The sequence below is a fragment of the Ciconia boyciana genome, chromosome 4 (assembly GCF_034638445.1).
Source record: "Ciconia boyciana chromosome 4, ASM3463844v1, whole genome shotgun sequence".
NCBI classification, from domain to species: domain Eukaryota; kingdom Metazoa; phylum Chordata; class Aves; order Ciconiiformes; family Ciconiidae; genus Ciconia; species Ciconia boyciana.
Genome location: NC_132937.1, coordinates 61262109 through 61280348, shown reverse-complemented (window position 1 = coordinate 61280348; position 18240 = coordinate 61262109). Strand labels below are relative to the sequence as shown.

Genomic DNA, 18240 nt, shown 5'->3' with positions numbered 1-18240 from the left:
TTGCCTTGTTGCTGGAACAGGGACACCTTGTGCTAAAAATGTGCTAAAATCAGCAAAAATGTTTTCATCCTTTTAACTGAATTATGCCATTTCAAACTTTATCGACTGATTTATCTTCCATCAGTTTCCTCCATGCTTCCATTCATGCTTAGTGGCATGCTGCTATATTAACATTTGCAAACTGTGTATCAGGTTGGTTATGTTGCAACTAGTTGTTTATTTACATTTATTTTTCAACATGGGAGGTAGAATAAAACACGACTAGAATTATTCTTCACAAATCCTCTCAGGAAGTTCACAAACCTTCCCCTGCCCTCTCTACTCCAGTTCCCTTGTTATTTTTCAGTTTCATAAGCTGGTTAGATAGAGTCAGAAATACACACAAAATGATAAGAGATGTCTTGGCAGCCTTCAGTGAATTCCCACCACAAGTACTTTCACATCCTCCAGCAAGCAAGCAAGCCAAGGTGTTTTGTAAGAGCAACCCACAAATCTTAATGAATACATTTAAGAAATTAACTGAAGCTTTCACCATTTATGCTGCAGCATCTTGCAAGGGTGTAAAAACCTCACCTCCAGATTCAAGCAACTAAAAGCAGCTTTGCACATAAAGCTGTTATCAACAGAACCTGTATAAGAAGGTGCTTAAAATGTACACAGGCAGAGAAATAGAATTATGTTTCACCAGTTATTCTGATTAATTTTGCAATGGAAGTCTGGAAGTCTAGCACAACATGAGAGTTTATCCACAGAGTAGAAAGAACAGTATTTTTTTGGTACTAACCAAAGTCTATTTTAAGTCTCTCCTAGCACAGACCACAGACCAGTTCTGTACTAATACTGTTCCTAAAGTTAATCATCAGAACCTGCTATTTCTCCTAGCTCTAAAAGACAGAGTGAAAAGAAGCAAGGCAAGAACTAAAACAATTGCCTCATATGGTGCAACCCAACTTTAACCAGAATCCATAATATCACAAACAAAATGTTTTCATTTTGTTACTAGCAGTGAACAAGTGCTTTGCTTGTCCTCCTTACCTGAAAAAACACTCTACTACTACAATTTGTAAAGGTAACTGAATGAAATGAACATATCCCAAGTTGTCCCCTCACCTTAGATACACAAAACGAAGAGAGAAGCCAAAAGATAGGGTAAGTTATTTTTATATAGCTCTTCAACAGATCTTGATAAGAGATTGATCAGTACTGCCAGAGTTCTTGAAGCTCCCAGAGGACCAGGTGCTCCCTGTCACTTAAACGGGACTCTTCTGCTCAGTACAGTAATGGAAAGACGACAATGGGGGCATGTGAGCTTTGTGGCAGTCTCTGCAGCTCTTCAGCACGTGCAGTGCTTTCAGGTACAGGCAGCTCTGATGCAGCATAGCTCAGATACAACCACCCGTTCCACATCTCTTTCTGGGGACACTCTCACTGTCAGTCCCACTCTCCAACCATGCTCAAGCTCCTTAAGCGCAGAAGGACTCAGCATTCAGACAGTGCTGATTGTCTATTTACACATTTCTTTCACTGATTTTCAGTGGAACAGCTTTTTCCTCTTAGTACATGGTTACATGAAAAATACCATTGAGTGCCAGTTTGAATGCTCCAGTTACTAAGTGACTATTTTGTTTTTCTCCAAACTGCTTGCTGAAGAAGGGTGGGGAGACATTTAATGACAGGGTGTCTGAAGTGACCATGTTGTGTTCTCACAAGATAACAGAAAAATGAAGCACAGTCTTTTGTGCATTTCTGTCTGATGTAACTGAGGAAGTTCCTTCTTATGAATGCAAAATATTCATTAATATTTTGGGGAAGATCTGAAAAGATTTTTTTAATCTTGTTTATAAATATTTTTAATGGCAATCTGGATATTTTATTCCTTCCAACTTCCCTACTAAGACTGTTTATTAAACCACCAATTAAAACATGATGTCTGTATGCTAAGTTGGGACTACTTTTGCTGTCCCTTAATTCAATTGCAAACAACTCAAGGAATTCACAGGTAGCTGGCTTGATCCTTTTACTCAGAATTTCCAAGATACACATTTTAAATGTATTGTACTGATCAATACTGACTGCAAAAAAATTTTTCTTCACCTTTGCCTTATTTTCCTCATGCTCAAATACCCCACTCTGTTTATCTTCATTTATGATTTCTCAATATATACTTATGCTGCAGGCTTTCCAGAGCAGGTAATATTTTATTATTAGTCTGGGTATTACATATCGAGATTATGTTCTAATCTCAGGTCTTTAAATATTATTTTAATATAAATTCAATAGTACTGATGATGATAAATGGAGAGAGTGTTTCTGGGACTTTGGACTATGGGTAGATCCAGACTGTGAAGCTGAGGTGTGAATGCAAACTTCGGAGAAGTCTGAGGGGGCAGGACTTCAGGGACAACTGAAGGTCAATCCTTTCTAATGAAACATTCAAGAGTTACTTGTAGCTCACAGTGACATTTCACCATTACCACACATACCATGCCTGTGATTAGTTTTTGAAGGAGTGCACGTGAACTGTAAACTCATTTTGCTGATCTTCCTAACCATCCCTGGTCAAACTGAAAGAATAAAATAAACACCATATATGAGGTTGCTGCCTTTTCATAATTTCATATAGTCATTTCCCCAAAAGTGTATCCTTACTAAAATATGATCTACATGGACAATTCTGCAACAAAAAACTACTGAGGTCAAACTTACAGATCATGTAAGAGCATTATTTTTGTGAGAAAAGTTGTACCTGAAGATACTAAAAACCAACCACCATCTAAAGAGCTTCCTTGAAGGTAACTTAATATGTTACCGCACAAAATACAACTTCGTGCATTCTCCCTCAGGGTAGAGTTTACTTCCTAGTTCCTCCAATAATGTAATGTTGAAATATTTAATGCAAATTTTGAAAAATCTAACAAGCATTCAGCTTTAAAGAGCTAACATCAGACATTTCTCATCGTTGCTCTCATTTAGCTTCCACCTACTTCAGCTCTCTAAATGCAATTCAGAAAGCTTCAGATACAAATAAAATTTATGCTGAACTGTTGTTCAAGTCGCAGAAAGTTTTTTCTAGTCTTTGGCCAAAACTCTGCAACTCTATCCTGCTGGCTCCATGTTGCTATTGAGGATATTTCACAATTACTGTCCTCTTTTAATGCCACCCCAAAGAGCAGAGACTACGTCATATCAGAAGGAGGCAAGAGAAAAGGTTACCATCCCAGCAAGCTAATCTGCATCGACTACTTTTCTGCTCTGCTCAAATCTCATTTGTTCCAGGAACTCTCCTCTAAACAGAATATAGAAACCCAAAATATACAGTAGATATCTCTTGAAAAGAGCACATTTCAAGAGCAAGTAAGGAGTACCAAAATATACATCCATGTGATACTATGTCATAAGCACAGCTGAGAGGAAGGACACGCAGGTAACAAGAGCCTACCAAAGGATTACTTACCATTCTCTCCACTGACCCTCAACTACACCTTAAGAACAAAAGCTCATCTCCTTTAGCACACAGCAAAGCACCTCCCAACAAAAGAGCAAGTGTTTTTTTCTTTTTCTGTTTTTAATACAATTTCACCCACATTGCCAGACACAGACTGATGATACCAGTAAAATAATATGGTAATGGAGTTGTTGCAGGTACCTCCATGTTACACATACCTCCATCTGGCTGTAAAATAAATAAAGGAATAAATGGAAGGGCTGAGATCTCCCCCTGCCACAGGGACAAGAGCACTAGCCACTCTCTCCAGCTGCTACTTCCCAAGATACAAACAGAAGCTCAAGAAAATGCATCTGGCAGAAAGCACCAGTATGACAGGACTCGCTGCAAATGCACCTTCTGCTCTTGCCATTGTTTCTTCTTGAATCTATCACCTTAACATGACATTTGTAGTATGGTCTGAAATACCTCTTCCATACAGCATAGATTCTCATCAAATTGTTGTAATTAAACTCATATCAGAATAAATTTCATTTCTTATCTTCCTACCCACACTGACGCAAGTAATATTTTACTCCAGGAAGTGTCCCAGGGGGCTCTGCAGCAGAAGGGAGCGTAACGGGATTTGTCATAAGAAAAAAAGAGAAGTAGAAGAGTTTGATCCAAAATTCTACACTGTCTACATCTGCCTCTGTCCTTACTTACCTGATGAAGAAACAAAACACTAAATGTGACTGCATTTAACCTACTTATTTTGACTGCTCTCAGTGCAGAAGCCTATAGTATCAGCTAATACAACCCACAACACTTATGGAAGGTATAAAAAACAACCCTACTTACCTTTCATCCCAAACTTAGAGTGTCTTCCAAACTTCAGAATAATGAGCATTATTACTAAGCCAGTGCACACCAGTGCTGCAATTCCCACCACAACATACACCTAAAAAAACAGGACACAAACAGATCTGCTTGTTTTGTTCTCATGAACTTCAAAGACATTCAGCATACATTCAGATTAACCTAGTTAGAGAGATTCATTTTAACTGGGAAACATTTGCATCCAGATGAAAGAGTACAGAAAACAGCCACTTGTTGAGGTTTCTTCTATCCTACACAGAACAGAGATTCAGACACATCTGAACAACTTTTTCAACATCCTACACATTCAAGGCAGGTGGAAGGAAGTGCACATAACCCCTTTCCCTTCCAACAGCATGGCATGTTATAAGAAAACATGTAAGAAAAGCATATAAGGAAAAAAATTTTTACCGTGAGGGTGGATGAACATTGGCACAGATTGCCCTGAGTGGCCATGGAATCTCCACCCCTGGAGACATCAAAACCAGAGTGGACAAAACCCTGAGGCCCCGCTTTAAGCCGGAGGGATTGGACCAGAGGATTTCCAGAGGTCCCTTCCTCAGCCATTCAATGATTCTGTTATCAGATGAGATAAGACTGCCTGGGATCCTCCTAGATTTTTAGCACAGTGTCCCAGCTGACAGTCCGAATGCTCCAGTTCACGAATGCTCACACTCTCCACTGCCTGCTGCTTTACAGAGTCACTGATGCAGGGAGGCTGAGAGATCAATCAGGCCAGCCACCCACTACCAGTTTCCAACAATTCAGTTTAGGAGAGCACAAGAGGCAAGACAGCACAGGAGGAGGCCCGCTAATTCAGCTATTTATACTAAAATCTACTGCAAATTATTCGATCAAAAACCTCCATGAAATCATGGTTTAAAAACATACAACTAGAATTTGAAAGTTCATTACAGCACACCCCCTCTGTAAGGAGGAGCTGACTCAAGGACTGGAATTCAAACAACAATTTTCAAACTACCTTGGATGTCTCTGTTTTGTAAATAAGGAGTTGCTCTTCTTGGCTAAAATTGGAAACAAAGTCTTAGGCCAAAAAATTAGTTAGTTGTTCAGAAAAAGCATGAAAGAAAACAACTACCAATTTTACTGGGACTGAAAAGTGATTCACTGTTTCAAAAAACGGGGGGAGGGCAAGAATGGGGAGCGCTGATTTTCCTTTTTTTTTTTTTCTTTTTTTCTGAGTTTTGATCAAAACACAGTAATGGCTCTGGTGTTCCGGTAGCTCAGGGTCCTATTACAATCGCCGCAGTTTTGTGAGTGGTATAGCCAGAAAATCCGCCAAGATTACAGATCAGGAAACAATGTATATACTTACAGTGATGCTATCTTCATTCTCTTTGTTGGAAACATCCGTAGAAGTGATTTGATTACTGTTATTTGTGGTGTCTCCAAGATCATTAGGTGTGGTTTCATATTCTTAGGAAAGGAGAAAAGGTTGCTTTTATAATTTCATAACCTTAGAGGGGAAATGGTTGTCTTTATTATTTCTGCTCTGTAAGATGGTATGGCCACCAACAACTCTCAGGACTCTGAGCTCTTTGGAAACAATACATAATTGCTAATGTAGCTGGAACATTTTGGGAGGAACCCTGTGCCAGATAATCGAACAAACATGTTGTGACTGATAAACCTGAAAAGAGAAATGATCTACACCATAATGTGTATCTCTACTGGAAAAACTAGAGTTAAATAAGAACTCCATCCATAAAGCTATTTTTATGTGCTTCTGACTTCCCATTAAAAATGAAAGACTGCCCTCTACACTGAACTTCTCCAGCCTTGTATTCAGCCAAATATAGGACAGTCTTAGAAATTAGCTTGGGGACTTTTGTGTAGCTGAGAAGAACTTGGCAGATGGGTTTTTAGCTAGTTTGTTACTATCAAATGTGAAATAGCTGTTTTTCTTTGTTTAAAAAATAATACAAAATATTGTTGTGTGCACAGAGGTTACAGTCTAGCATCATAAACTGTCACACAGGTAAACCTGTAAAAAATTAAATGCCTGAGATGGTATGAAGAAATTTGATTCATCAAAATAATTCTACTGACAGGTCTGCTGGGGTGAATCCAGAACCATCAAAAAGAATTAACATGGCTTAATTATTTATAATTATTTAAAAATGAAACACAGATATTTACAGCCCATTATTTCCTGTCAAAACTCTTCAAATGAGATTAAAAAATTAAATAATATATATACAAACTTAGAGAAAGGTGCATTAAAATAAAATAAAAAATGCATACGTTTTATGATTACATCTGGAAATATACATAACATTTTAATTTTATGACTGAAATGTGTGCAGATGAAAGAAACAAACAAGGGCAATAACTGTATGTATTACAAAATGCACCTCCAGCATTGTAATTTAAATTTGCAATTAACTGCGTTTTTCTTTACACACTTCGATTAAAAACGGTGCTGTAAGCCCACAGATGAAATTTTAACTGAATCTGAAAAAGCAGAGCATAGAGGCATAGCTCTCTCTAACTACAGAGGCAGGAACTCTTCTGACCACAGAGCTGCTGCTGAGCAAGGGCAGGGAGGGCCGGCGCCTCAGCAGAGTTTATCTTCTTTAGCTCCCAAGGCCATTTTGGAGAGCTCAGCTGGCAATGCTAGCAACAAGCTGCACTGGGCTTTTGATCTTCACGCATGCACAAACACATCTGCTTTCTGCAAAGCACTCAGCAGGCTGCAGATTTTTTGGTATATGAAGCTACGCAGCTACCTCTGGCACCAGTGCTCCAGTCAGTACAGTCAGGTTGTCTAATCAGCTCACGTAGTCTATTTTGGCTCTACACCATGCATGCTGAAGGATAGGACTCTTTCAAGCCAAAATACATATTAAGCATACAGAGCTTTCATGAGAAACAAAATGTAATTTCCTGGTCTTTTACCATTTGAATTCTCTGACTCAGCGCTGCATCTCTATGTCTATAGCTTCCTATGCAGCAAAGTTAGAACAGCAGCGAGAGGCAAACGAACAGCACTCCTCACTCCGGGCAGCACAAGCCCTGCCCGAATGGCTCACCTGCACAAGCAGCCCGGACACTCGCACGAGGAGCTGTGCAGACCATCTGCCACCGTGACTACACGCTTTGCCACAGCAAAGGAGGAGACTTCTGCTTCATTCATTTGCAGGCAAGGGCCCGCTTTATAACAAGTATCTCGGCCTACAAGATTGGGCTTCCTTTACAATTAGCTGGCAAAATCTTCACAAAGATAGTTTTGACCAACCCTGTATTTATGGTAGCTTTGTAAGACCAATATATAAAATAAATATTTAGAGCCTTCACTGCTCTGGCTCTGTAATACAAACTTTCAAGAGGGAAATCTTTGGCTCTTAATTTTACCTGTAAATAGCGGTGGACAAAAGCCAATGCTATTTGCAGTTCTGTTTATGCTCATGTCTGTACTAAGCTACTGGAAATCACACCCTGAAGGACTAATTAGAACTATGCAGAGTGCTTCAGGTCGGTCTGTAAATCCTCAGAATGCACTTTTATATTAAAATGGGCAAGAGCTAAAGTAGGCCACGTCGGTACACTGGTGTGGTGATGCCATTCCCCGCTGTATAACTGTGAAGCACTTGCATTTGAACTAGAGCCAGATCTTCAAGGCCTCTTGAAATGGGTGAGCCAGGCAAGGAAAACATGCACAACAGCTATCTAGCCAAAACTGGGAATTCAGAGTTAAACAAATTCCTGTTCACTTCACTATGTAATCCTGACATAGACATTGAGCACTCTGATACAGACAGGGTCACGCTTCTTGACAGACACTATGTGGGACCCGTACCAGTTCAGGGCCAGGTTCTCTGGTGCGGCGTACCTCACGCGGCCACCTGTGACTACACCAACTGCCGTGAATGGCAGCTGAGGCCAGGCAGTATTTTGCAGCCATTTTACAAACCAGGCGCGTGGCAGCTGGCATACAGGGAAGAGCACAGTCATACCAGCACCGGGGGGGGGGTCACACTGCTTAGTCCTCTGGGGGCTTGGGCGATACGGGGCATGCTGTCTCTTATGTTTACAGCCACGTCAGAAGGAGCAGCGTGGCACACAACGTGAACTTGGAGGCAAAGAAGCTGGCTTTGCATTTGATTGCCTGCTCAGCCCAGATGAGTCGCTTTATTTCTCTCAGTTACTTCCCAGATGGGGCCAGGACAGCCTCTCCTCTCTGCCTTTTCCATGAGGTGAGCTGGAGGCACTAGCGACGGCTCCACGCTTGTGGCAGGCGGACTGCCCCGCGCAGCCGGGACTGCCCCCAGCAAACACAATGTCATGCAGCCTGCTGCGACCTCATCAGTTCTTCTGTTTCCCATTGTATGCTCAAAACACTTAATGGAAAATGTTTGGAAATCACCCCACATGGAGCGCAGGACACAGAAGGTCAATTCCCAAGGGACAGACCAAACCCAGCTATGAAGGGCTTTGCTCCGCACAGAGGGATACTCAAGGCTGAGGTCCCCTGCCCTCCATCTCCTCACAGCCCAGCCCTGCCCGGCCACGAGCCCTGCTGAGTCAGACCCACCTGCGGGCCCGTGGCCTGGCCTCGGCCCCAGGGCAGTGCCCGGTGCCTGGGGCTGTGGCTGCCCATGGGTCCCCCAGCTGCCCCGCTCCTGACTTGGGTGGTGGGATGGGCCTGGCTGCCAGGCCCTGCCCTGACAGACCCCCATGGGGAGCCCCTGGCCCTGCGGTGCCCCAACACTTGCAGGGAAGTACCTTGCAGCTCCCATTAACTTTGCCCATAGCCAACAGACTGACAGACACACAGCCAGTCCCAGTGCCCAGCAGGATCAAATCCTCTGCCGCCATCTTTACCCGTTACACTGGGCACTTTCGCAACATGATTAGCACGGGGCTCTGAAAAAATGCATTTTAAAGTGAAGACTGGGGGAGGGGGGGGGGGGAGGTGCTTTAAATCTTCCTTCCAACATAATCTAAGTTTTGGGTAAACAGGTCAGCATAGAGTGGCCCGAAAAAAAGTCATGACAACCTCTCAGGGGGAGCTCATCCCATGGGTCCCACTGTCAGCCACGCAGGCAGTGGTTCTCCGAAGAAGCGTTATCAGTTCCTAGACTTTCCAGCCAGACTCATTTATTCACCTCACTAACTGGACCTGTGAATTTGGAATAATTAGGGAGGCACTCTGGACTACAAAGTGTTTCTCAAAGCAAGCAGGGAGTCACTGAAACAAAGATCAAAGACAGCAGTTTCAAAAAGCAGAAAGAAAAGCCAGGACTAAAAAGGAAGGCTGCTTTCATCAGGACTAGGTCTTGCAGGCTGTGATCCACTAGCGCAACTCAAAGTGCACATCTCAGCAGAAACCTACCCAAGACAATCGAAGCACAGCACTCACATGGTAAAAGCCATACACAGGCATCAGGACCTTGATAAACAGCTCAGAATCAAAATCTTCATGCATACAGCTTATATAATGCAACACATGTAAGAAACTGTGCAAACTGTCACCACCTTCCCACCCCCCAACCCCGCCAAAAAAAAAAAAAAGAATTTGGAAAGAGAGGGAGGGGAAGCTATCCTTTAGTATTTCTAAGCATTTAAAGCCAAACTGACGCTTCAGTTGCACATTTGCTAAAGTTTAATGACACGGAATGGAATCAAAGCAATAACATTAAATCAGCTTAAGGAAATTTGAGTGATGGGCTGTTTCATCCCAATAAAAAGTACTCCAAACAGGATCCAGGTTCTGCTGGAAGCTAAAGGGTGTTTGGGTATGTCGGTTAGGATGGACTTTCCTACTCACCAAAAGTATACCAGAAGTATTATGTAAAACTAACCAGTTGCTTTTCATTCTGCAGCTTCTATTCTAGTGCACACTGGCTTTCACTAGGTACAGACCAAAACATTACGCCTAACTAAAAAACTAATGTGAACACTATGTCATCAAAGCTTCTGGCACACACTCAGATATCATTGAGTTGATGGTCTGCTTATGCAAGACAGATTAAGGGAAGGTACAAATGAGCAGACAGAGCAAAATAAATTGCCTACAGGAAAACTTACTTGTGCCAACCTCATTTTTAAGTGGGATTTAGGGGTACATTTTTGGAGGCAAAACAAGAATGGAATCATCTCTGAAAAAATAAATTAAGTTATATAGGGAGAAATCACAAACTCTCTTTCCTCCAAGAAATGCCTCTAAAAGGTTCACAAAATCCCATGCCTGTGAGCTACATCAGACAGCTGTCATCCTACAGGATCAAGTGCAACCATTTGTAGCAGTGGATTTATGCTTCTCCTAATGTGAATCAAAAGCAGCAGAGTACGTAAAACATCATATTGCCCTCGTTTATCTTAAATGATATAAGGCAGGAGAAGAACCAAAAATACAAAGTACCTTTTAGAATTGTGTTATAATATGTGCCATTTCAGTTTAACTGAGCCTGACATTCAATCTTTTAATGATTTCAGTTCCTTCATTTCTATCATTAAAAGAAAAGAAAAAGGAAATCAAATATATACCATAAACGTCTGGATCCACAATTGGGCCACTACCTGTACATGGAGAAGAGAAAAAAAAAAAAAAGAAAAAGCCTTTGTAAATAGATTGCAAACGCTGGAAGAATGAAAGTTTCTTTAGGAATTTTTTTAAGAGTTTACATGTTATTTGCAATAGCAATGGTCAGTACCTACACAAATGCAAAGCAACATCAATATATTGCAGTATCTGTTTATGAGATTACATTTACAACCATTTTAGAGCTATCCTAAAGGTTAGTATTTTCCTTCATGTGACACAGCTAACACACAGGGCATTAGTTCTGGCAAAGGCAGGCATATTTCCCAAATGGGCAAAATTGTGCTTTCCGCTGTTAATGTATACCTGGAATAAGTGCACCAATAACTACTTCTGTTGAAAAATCAATGGTAAAATTCTCCCTGACCTTAAGCGGAAGCAGACTTCAGTAAACATTAACAATCACTGACTTTTACCTGGTCAAAAAATTTTGCTATTAAACCACTGTGAGAGCAAACCAGTTTAGCTGTGAGCTGGCAAGTTAAGGGCTAGAGATAGCAATGACCTAAGCAGCACCATTTCATTCACTCTGTAAAAGGATGCTTCCAAGAAGCTGGCTGCACAGCTGATACACAGGCAGAACTCTTACCAAAAGTCAGATGTCTGAGAAGCCAGCCTTTACACAAGCAAATGGACACCCATCTAGTCTACATTTTTCTAAATTTTACTAGTTCCAGTTTGCAGCTTTTTCTAATTACTGCACATATGTAAGGCTGAGCACATATGTGAGTATAATGCACAGAAAGCCCACTGAAATTAGCATACTATTAGACTATTCACGCCTTGAAAGATATTTGTGTTGTATTTCAGCATACCCATTCATTCTGGTCTATAATGTATTTATAGCATAGCTTATGTAGTAGGCTCCTAATCACCTCTTCCACATTTTTACTCTTTCTTTTTGTTGGTTTGGAAATAAAATTAACAGATAGTTAAAATCTCTAAAGATGAACCAAACTTCAAAAAGCATAATTCTGTTTATAGAGCTATACAGTAAATCCATAGCAGTAGCATTACACTGGCATAAAGCCACTGTGAAGCATGACCAGAACACCATTGTTTCTGCTTATGTCAACAGCGTGAGACTCTGCTCTGAAAATACTAAACAGAGTTGCACCCAATTTGCAGAATGGCAGCAGATAATTAGTTTTATTTTTAAATGCATTTGAAGATATTCTAGTATCCAGAGATAGAGGTTAATAGACCCCATGAGAACTGTCATGTCAATCTGCAGAAGTAAATAACATGTGAAGAAATCTTGTACTATCTGTCCTCAAGCAACTTCTGACTGGGGTTTTCTGTCCACAAAAGTTCATGGATTCAGTTTTTCCAGTATGAAACATCCATCTGCTGAAAGACAGTACTTCTAAATTTACCTTCTGTAATATCAAGGGAAAAACAACAACAAAAACTTCCCAGGCCTTTATTCCTCAGTTAAATGGCACCATTTTTGTTACTGCTTACTGGAATTGGGATAAAGTAATCAGACTACTTTAACCCTTAACTCCTGCCAGGGATATAAACTAGGATGTCATCAACTCCATTCAAATACCTTTCACATAACTAAATACTTCACTTCAAAGTTGCAGAAATCAAGATACTGGATGAAACCCAAATTTCTATTTAGTATTCCCTACAGAAAAACATATCTACTCAATCATCAAAACATCAGTTGAAGCTGTTTTAACATTAAACTTCACCACAGTAATTTTGCATGTTTACACACCATTATTTTTAAGGCAAACACAGAACAGCATTGTTGTTTTGGTCCCTGTTAGAACAGGTTGTTGTGTAAACAAACTGTTAAGAGACTTATCCTATTCTCTCATCTTTATAAACTACATCAAGTACACTTGGTTTGCTTGCTTCTTTCTTTATGAAATTAACATTTTCAAAACAAAGCAGCAGCAAAAGACTCAATCCAAAAAACACACTTCGGCAAAACAGCCCCATGTTGTTATGCTGCACAAGCAAGATGCTACTTCTGAGGCGTATTTAACATATTCTGTTATTTTGACAAGATATTATGTGACTTGGATTCCTTCAGCTGAGTTTTAGAGTAGAGAGCTGGTAGATGAATAAGTTAAATTAAAAATACTCATTATTGGTAAAAATGTCTCCTGCATTCATTAGCTGTTTTAGATCACCTGTGAGAACAGCATCCAGAATAAAACATGAAGATTTCTTGCTTATTGTTTGCTGCAGTGTAGTCTCAAATAATCAAGTCATCCTCAGCAAGAACAGCTTCACAGAAATGCAAGAACTTTAGCAGATTAAAGCTAGCTAAAAATCTAGCTAATAGAATATAAAATTTATTCTTCCAGGCCTTCGTATTTAAAATAAAGTCTTAATTTACAACATTAACTGTGTTATCATTAATTCAATCCAAATCCCACTGCGGCACATGCCTTCCTCTCCTTTATGCCTGCATCCTCAGACCAGTGAAACATGTTCTGCAAGTAGCATGCTGGAAGTTGAGAGCATCATAGCACAAACCATGCCTTCATCATGTTTGATGCAACTTTGAAAGTGGAGTATTACACTGTTGATGACAGAACATGCTTCAGACTTAGTTGTATTTAATTTAGACATATGGATTATAAGTGAGGGGGTTTTTTATTTTATTTTATTTTGTTTTTACCTTCAGAGCATTTGCCCCTAAGTGACGCAATAACTACAGAATCAGTTTAAAGCTCAGTGAGTATATCCCACCCCATGAAACATCAGGGCTGGTATTTAAGTCAGTCATGAAGGCATGGAAATGAACATAATACCAGGGCGTGGGCCTTAATCTTTATGCTTCATTGTACAATATGTGGGCCAAAAGAAGAAACTACACAGTAATGACAGCACTGAAAAAGCCTTTTAAGGGTCTGAAAAAGCCTGACAGTGCTTTAAATAGTAATAGTTTAAAACAAAAATTGTAATACAATGCACAACAGAGGATTCTAGTTTTTTAACATTTGCTTTTATGACAGCTTCAGTGGAGGAGACAATGTTGTGACGTTTTCTAAAGCTCAATGCCATGATTCTTATAGGAAAAAGCCTCACTAAAAACCCCAATATTGAGGAGCCCAAGTAGATAAGCAATTTCCTCTGTTGTTAATTTTTAAGGCTGGTTTAGTGCCATCCACTATGCATAAACTGATTTCTAACACAGTTACATCCTGTCCATACATAGTCCAGTTCCCTCTATACTCTTTTTGTGAAGCTTAATCCACCACAGAGCTTGGGAAACGCTTAAGAAACACAGCACAGATTATTTTGGGAGACTTATATTCTTTATGAGTATAAAGAGGATGGAACAAGTAAATAATGTTGTCTTTCTAATTTGGCAGATACCTACAGCTCTATTTACTGATTTAGAAGGCCACAACTGGGAAATTTTCAGTGTACAGGAGAGAAAAGCATAAAGGAAAAAACAGAACAGTAAAATGGATTTGGATCAAAGACAAAAAATGATAAATTCACCGAAATGTATTAGAGGAACTGTTATTCTGTTAAGAAAATGAAGCAGGTTCATATTAAATAATCAGGGTGTAAGAGAACTTCCATTGCACACAGAACATCTATGAGGTGAATTGTTTTACTGAACCATTATAATGCAGTATTAGAGGATGCCAGTAGCTGAAACCATGGCATGTTTCTGTAATAAGTCTATTTAAGGAAGAACTCCAGAGAAAAAAAAGAAGAGAGGAGCACTAAGGACAGCAGGAGTAAATAAAGCCTGGTTGTATCAGCTCTTCACCTTCTTCTTCTAAGGGTGGGAAAGCAAAAGACCTGCCATCTCTCTCCCTACAGCAGACTGAGCTGATAGGGAAAAAACGTTAAATACAGACCATATTTTTACTGTCTGTACCCTGCAATGTAGGAGAGAGAATTTAAATATCCACTTTTTTTTCTGCCAGATAACATTAGCACTGCACATTGCTGTTTCAAAAAAGAAAGCTATTTATATCCCATGGCTAAAAAGCCAAAGGTACACACATGCTCATATTTTCAGATATGACTGTGCAATTATTTGCGCAAAAACAGGCCTTTATTTCCACTCCAGCTGTGTAAGGTCCACTCAGAGTTTTTTCCACATAAAGCAATATGCTTACATGGATGCCTTCTTATTCTTACAGTCACTGCACATATGGTTTTGAAGATGTGGGAAAAGATCAAACCATGGTGAACATCAATCAATTACATTAGTCCCTGCAGTTCAATGAGTTAGTCCACCTTGAGCCTGCTCACATAACATTTAGGAGGGCTGAGGCAAAGCCTTTAGAGCAGCTGAAGATGCATATATTTAACAGCAACCATCTTGAGTACGGATATTCCTAGGCATGTAGGTGCCCAGCCTCCAGTGGAAAAAATGGGAATTGGACATCGAAATGCCTGTGAGGACCTCAGACATTGTCCATCCTGCCTCTGGGTTACTTGTTTTCTCGCCAGCTCCCTCTGGTGTCTTACCATATAATCATCAACTCACTGGACTGCACTACTGATTTTGCCACAAGGCACTATATGCTACGTAGGCATTCCCCGTATCTTTGAAGACACTGCCTAGTTGCATTCATACTCAGTGCAGCAAACTTACAGACTGGCTGAACTGCCACTCGGTGCTTTCCAGGATCAGAACTGAGGCTTGAGAAAGCACTTCAGAAACAGCAACCTTAGCTAGCACTGAGGGAAGGGAAAGATTGACAGAGCACTAGCGTGGCCTCCCTTGAGAAGCAATAAACAAGAAGAAAATGCTCAAAAACCCCATTATTTTACAACTAATCTTGAAGACATTCATTCAGAGAGAAAAAAACCAAAAGCATATTAAAAGCTTCCTCCAAAAGAGTTAAACTGGCCAGGAGCACTGTCTCCATAGTCTCATCAATTTGCAATTGCTAACATTAAAAAAAAAAAAAAAACTATACTCACCATCTCCAGGCACTGACATGAAATGGGCATCAACCCGTTTTTCATCCTCTCCATACTCATTCTTTGCCAGTAAGGTATAAGCACCATTATTCAGGTGGGTAGGATTGTCCAGCTGAAGGCAGCCATGGTATTCACTTTGATTGATAACATGTATTTTAGTACAGATGTATTCAGATTCATTCAGTATAGCCCCTTCATAGAACCACTGCAATGTGGGCTTAGGGTTCCCTTTCACAGTGAATGGAATACACCAGTGGTGGTCCGGGGTTGGAGATTCAATGAAAGTGATATTTGGTGCAACTATATTGGAAAAAAAGAGTGAAGAACATCAGAATATTCTGAACACGTCTTTCCTCCCTTCCCTCCCTCCCCCCAAAGTTATCAGCCAAGTATTTTTCATTCATCAGTACAGAAGTATATTATTTGTAGGAATTATACCTATTTGGAGGATACTCACACAGGAACCCACCTGGTCTGCCTAGGGTACTACGCTCACAACTGAAATGAAGTTGTTCTTTAGAAAGAAACAAAACAAACTGGTTTCAGACAATGACTGAACACCTGTTAAATCATTTAAACCCTGTAAGGTGTGGGAATTTCATTCACTGGATCAATGAGAAAGGGGAAAAGAGACACTTTAGCTTTATTCTGCTGAAAAATGGTGCAGAGGAGTGCTGAAGGAACACAACAGTATTCAAAATATTTAAAAGTTGGCCAAAAGCAAGTAGTACTGGAAATATATTCAGCTAGGAATCCAAACTTTCAGATTATTTTCTTCACAGAATCAAAGCCAGAACAGATGACTTAATTCCCTGGATTCTTCTGTCAGGGAAAGACAATTTTCTACTATACATTTTCTCATTCTTTGTTCAAACCTGCTAAATGCCTCGAGTTTACAGACTTGTTCTGTTTCCCTCAGGAGATTATTCCAACACCTTGCCCATTATTTCACTATTGGGAAATTTTCCTTGATACTTATTCTTAACTGCATCCAATTTCATCTAGTTATACTCCCTTTTATCACTCATAACAGTGCCAAGCTCAGAATCTCATTTACACTGTTCAAACACTTCTGGTTTATGTCCCTTCCCATAGCTATTACATATCCAATTTCAACCTACAAACCTACATCTACAGTGATTTTTCTAGTTTACTCTGTCATGAGCACATGCTGAACAAAGTTTGCCATCTACAAAGCGTTCCACTCCCATCTCCAATTAAACAGAGGGTTGCAACTTGTGAAAACATGCTGTCTAGTTCACATACAATGAATTCAGGCTGGAGCTTAGATCTAAGAAGCCAGTGCCTCTACACTACATGTCCCTTCCCCCTTCCTTGGCCCAGACAAATAAGTATATTATTCAAAGCTATGACAAATAAATTTACATCTGGCAGTACAAATGTTGCAAGTGTGTTATTTTTTGAAGAAAGCAGTTGTTGCTTTAGATAATAAGAACTTAAACATTTGTAGTCTCTTATAATTAATTCTATGAGCCTTTTGATGCATTCACACTTCCTAATTCCTACGACAGTGCGTATGTACATGCACACCATTACAAACCTTCCCACACTGACAGTGCCATTGAGTATTTTGGGTTTCAGACCTTTACTTACAGATCGTTCTAACTGTAAGATAAAGCATTTAGAAATACATTTTTTGCAGAATGCAGGGCTGAAAAAGATAAATACAAGAACTGCTGCTTGGGCTACTCCCAGCATTAACTGCAGTAGATAGTTTACATGCCTTAAGGGCTTTTGTTTCAACAACCTGTGTGCCCAAAAAATATTTATACCCAAAACAGTTCCTGCCAAGGCAGTTTGTTGTTGGGAGCTGTATGGAGGCCTGTGTACGTACAGAATACCGTGAGCTCGGCAGAGGCTTGGTCCTCTCCCACAATGTTCTCTGCTACACAGGAAATCCACAGTCCGCTGTCCATGGATGAAACGTTCTTTATGGTTAGCGAGGCAGGGTTCTTACTTGTGTCACTCTACAAGCAATCACAAAAACATGTATGTGTCAACCGCAGCATAAAGAACAGGAGAGAGGGAGGGAATCATTGACACAGCTGAATGGCACTTTTCATTTTTCCTTCCTTTTAACTGTATCAGTCCACAATTAATCAAAGCCTTACTTTAGTGTCTTATCCAAACAGACACAAAACACCTACAGAACCAATTGTAACCGTCAGTGGCAGTGGATTCAAAGCTCCAGAAGTCCTGCTACAAACACTGCACTCAACCATTTTTCTGTCCTGTCACCTTCAGTTTCTGCCTTTTTTTTAAATGCTTCTTCCCCTCTACACAAACATTTTTTTCTCTACCCACACCCTTGCTCATCCCTCTCTTCCACTTCATGACTGATTTCTATGGTCTATCTCTGCTCCCCTTGAACTTTTTCTTCCCACCTATATTCTGTTCAATCCTTGCTTTACTCTTCCTTTTGTCCCTTTCCTTT

The 18240-nt window shown here is 40.2% G+C and overlaps 1 protein-coding gene across 4 annotated transcripts in view; it reads right to left on the bottom strand.

The window, feature by feature from the left end:
* The window catches only part of NTRK2 (neurotrophic receptor tyrosine kinase 2), a 201126-nt gene that overhangs the window by 137782 nt on the left and 45104 nt on the right, over positions 1 to 18240 (bottom strand). For 3 of the 4 annotated variants that reach the window (XR_012042107.1, XM_072859244.1, XM_072859246.1), the window contains exons 7-11: positions 17641 to 17773; positions 15786 to 16085; positions 10814 to 10846; positions 5640 to 5740; positions 4286 to 4385 (exon numbers count right to left, since the gene is read on the bottom strand). Coding sequence is in view for 3 of the 4 variants with exons in the window: in XM_072859244.1 (XP_072715345.1) it covers positions 4286 to 4385; positions 5640 to 5740; positions 10814 to 10846; positions 15786 to 16085; positions 17641 to 17773 (667 nt within the window). In the remaining variant the exon portion in view is untranslated. The remainder of the gene's footprint in view (positions 1 to 4285; positions 4386 to 5639; positions 5741 to 10813; positions 10847 to 15785; positions 16086 to 17640; positions 17774 to 18240) is intronic. The other variant, XM_072859245.1, reaches the window with a different exon arrangement.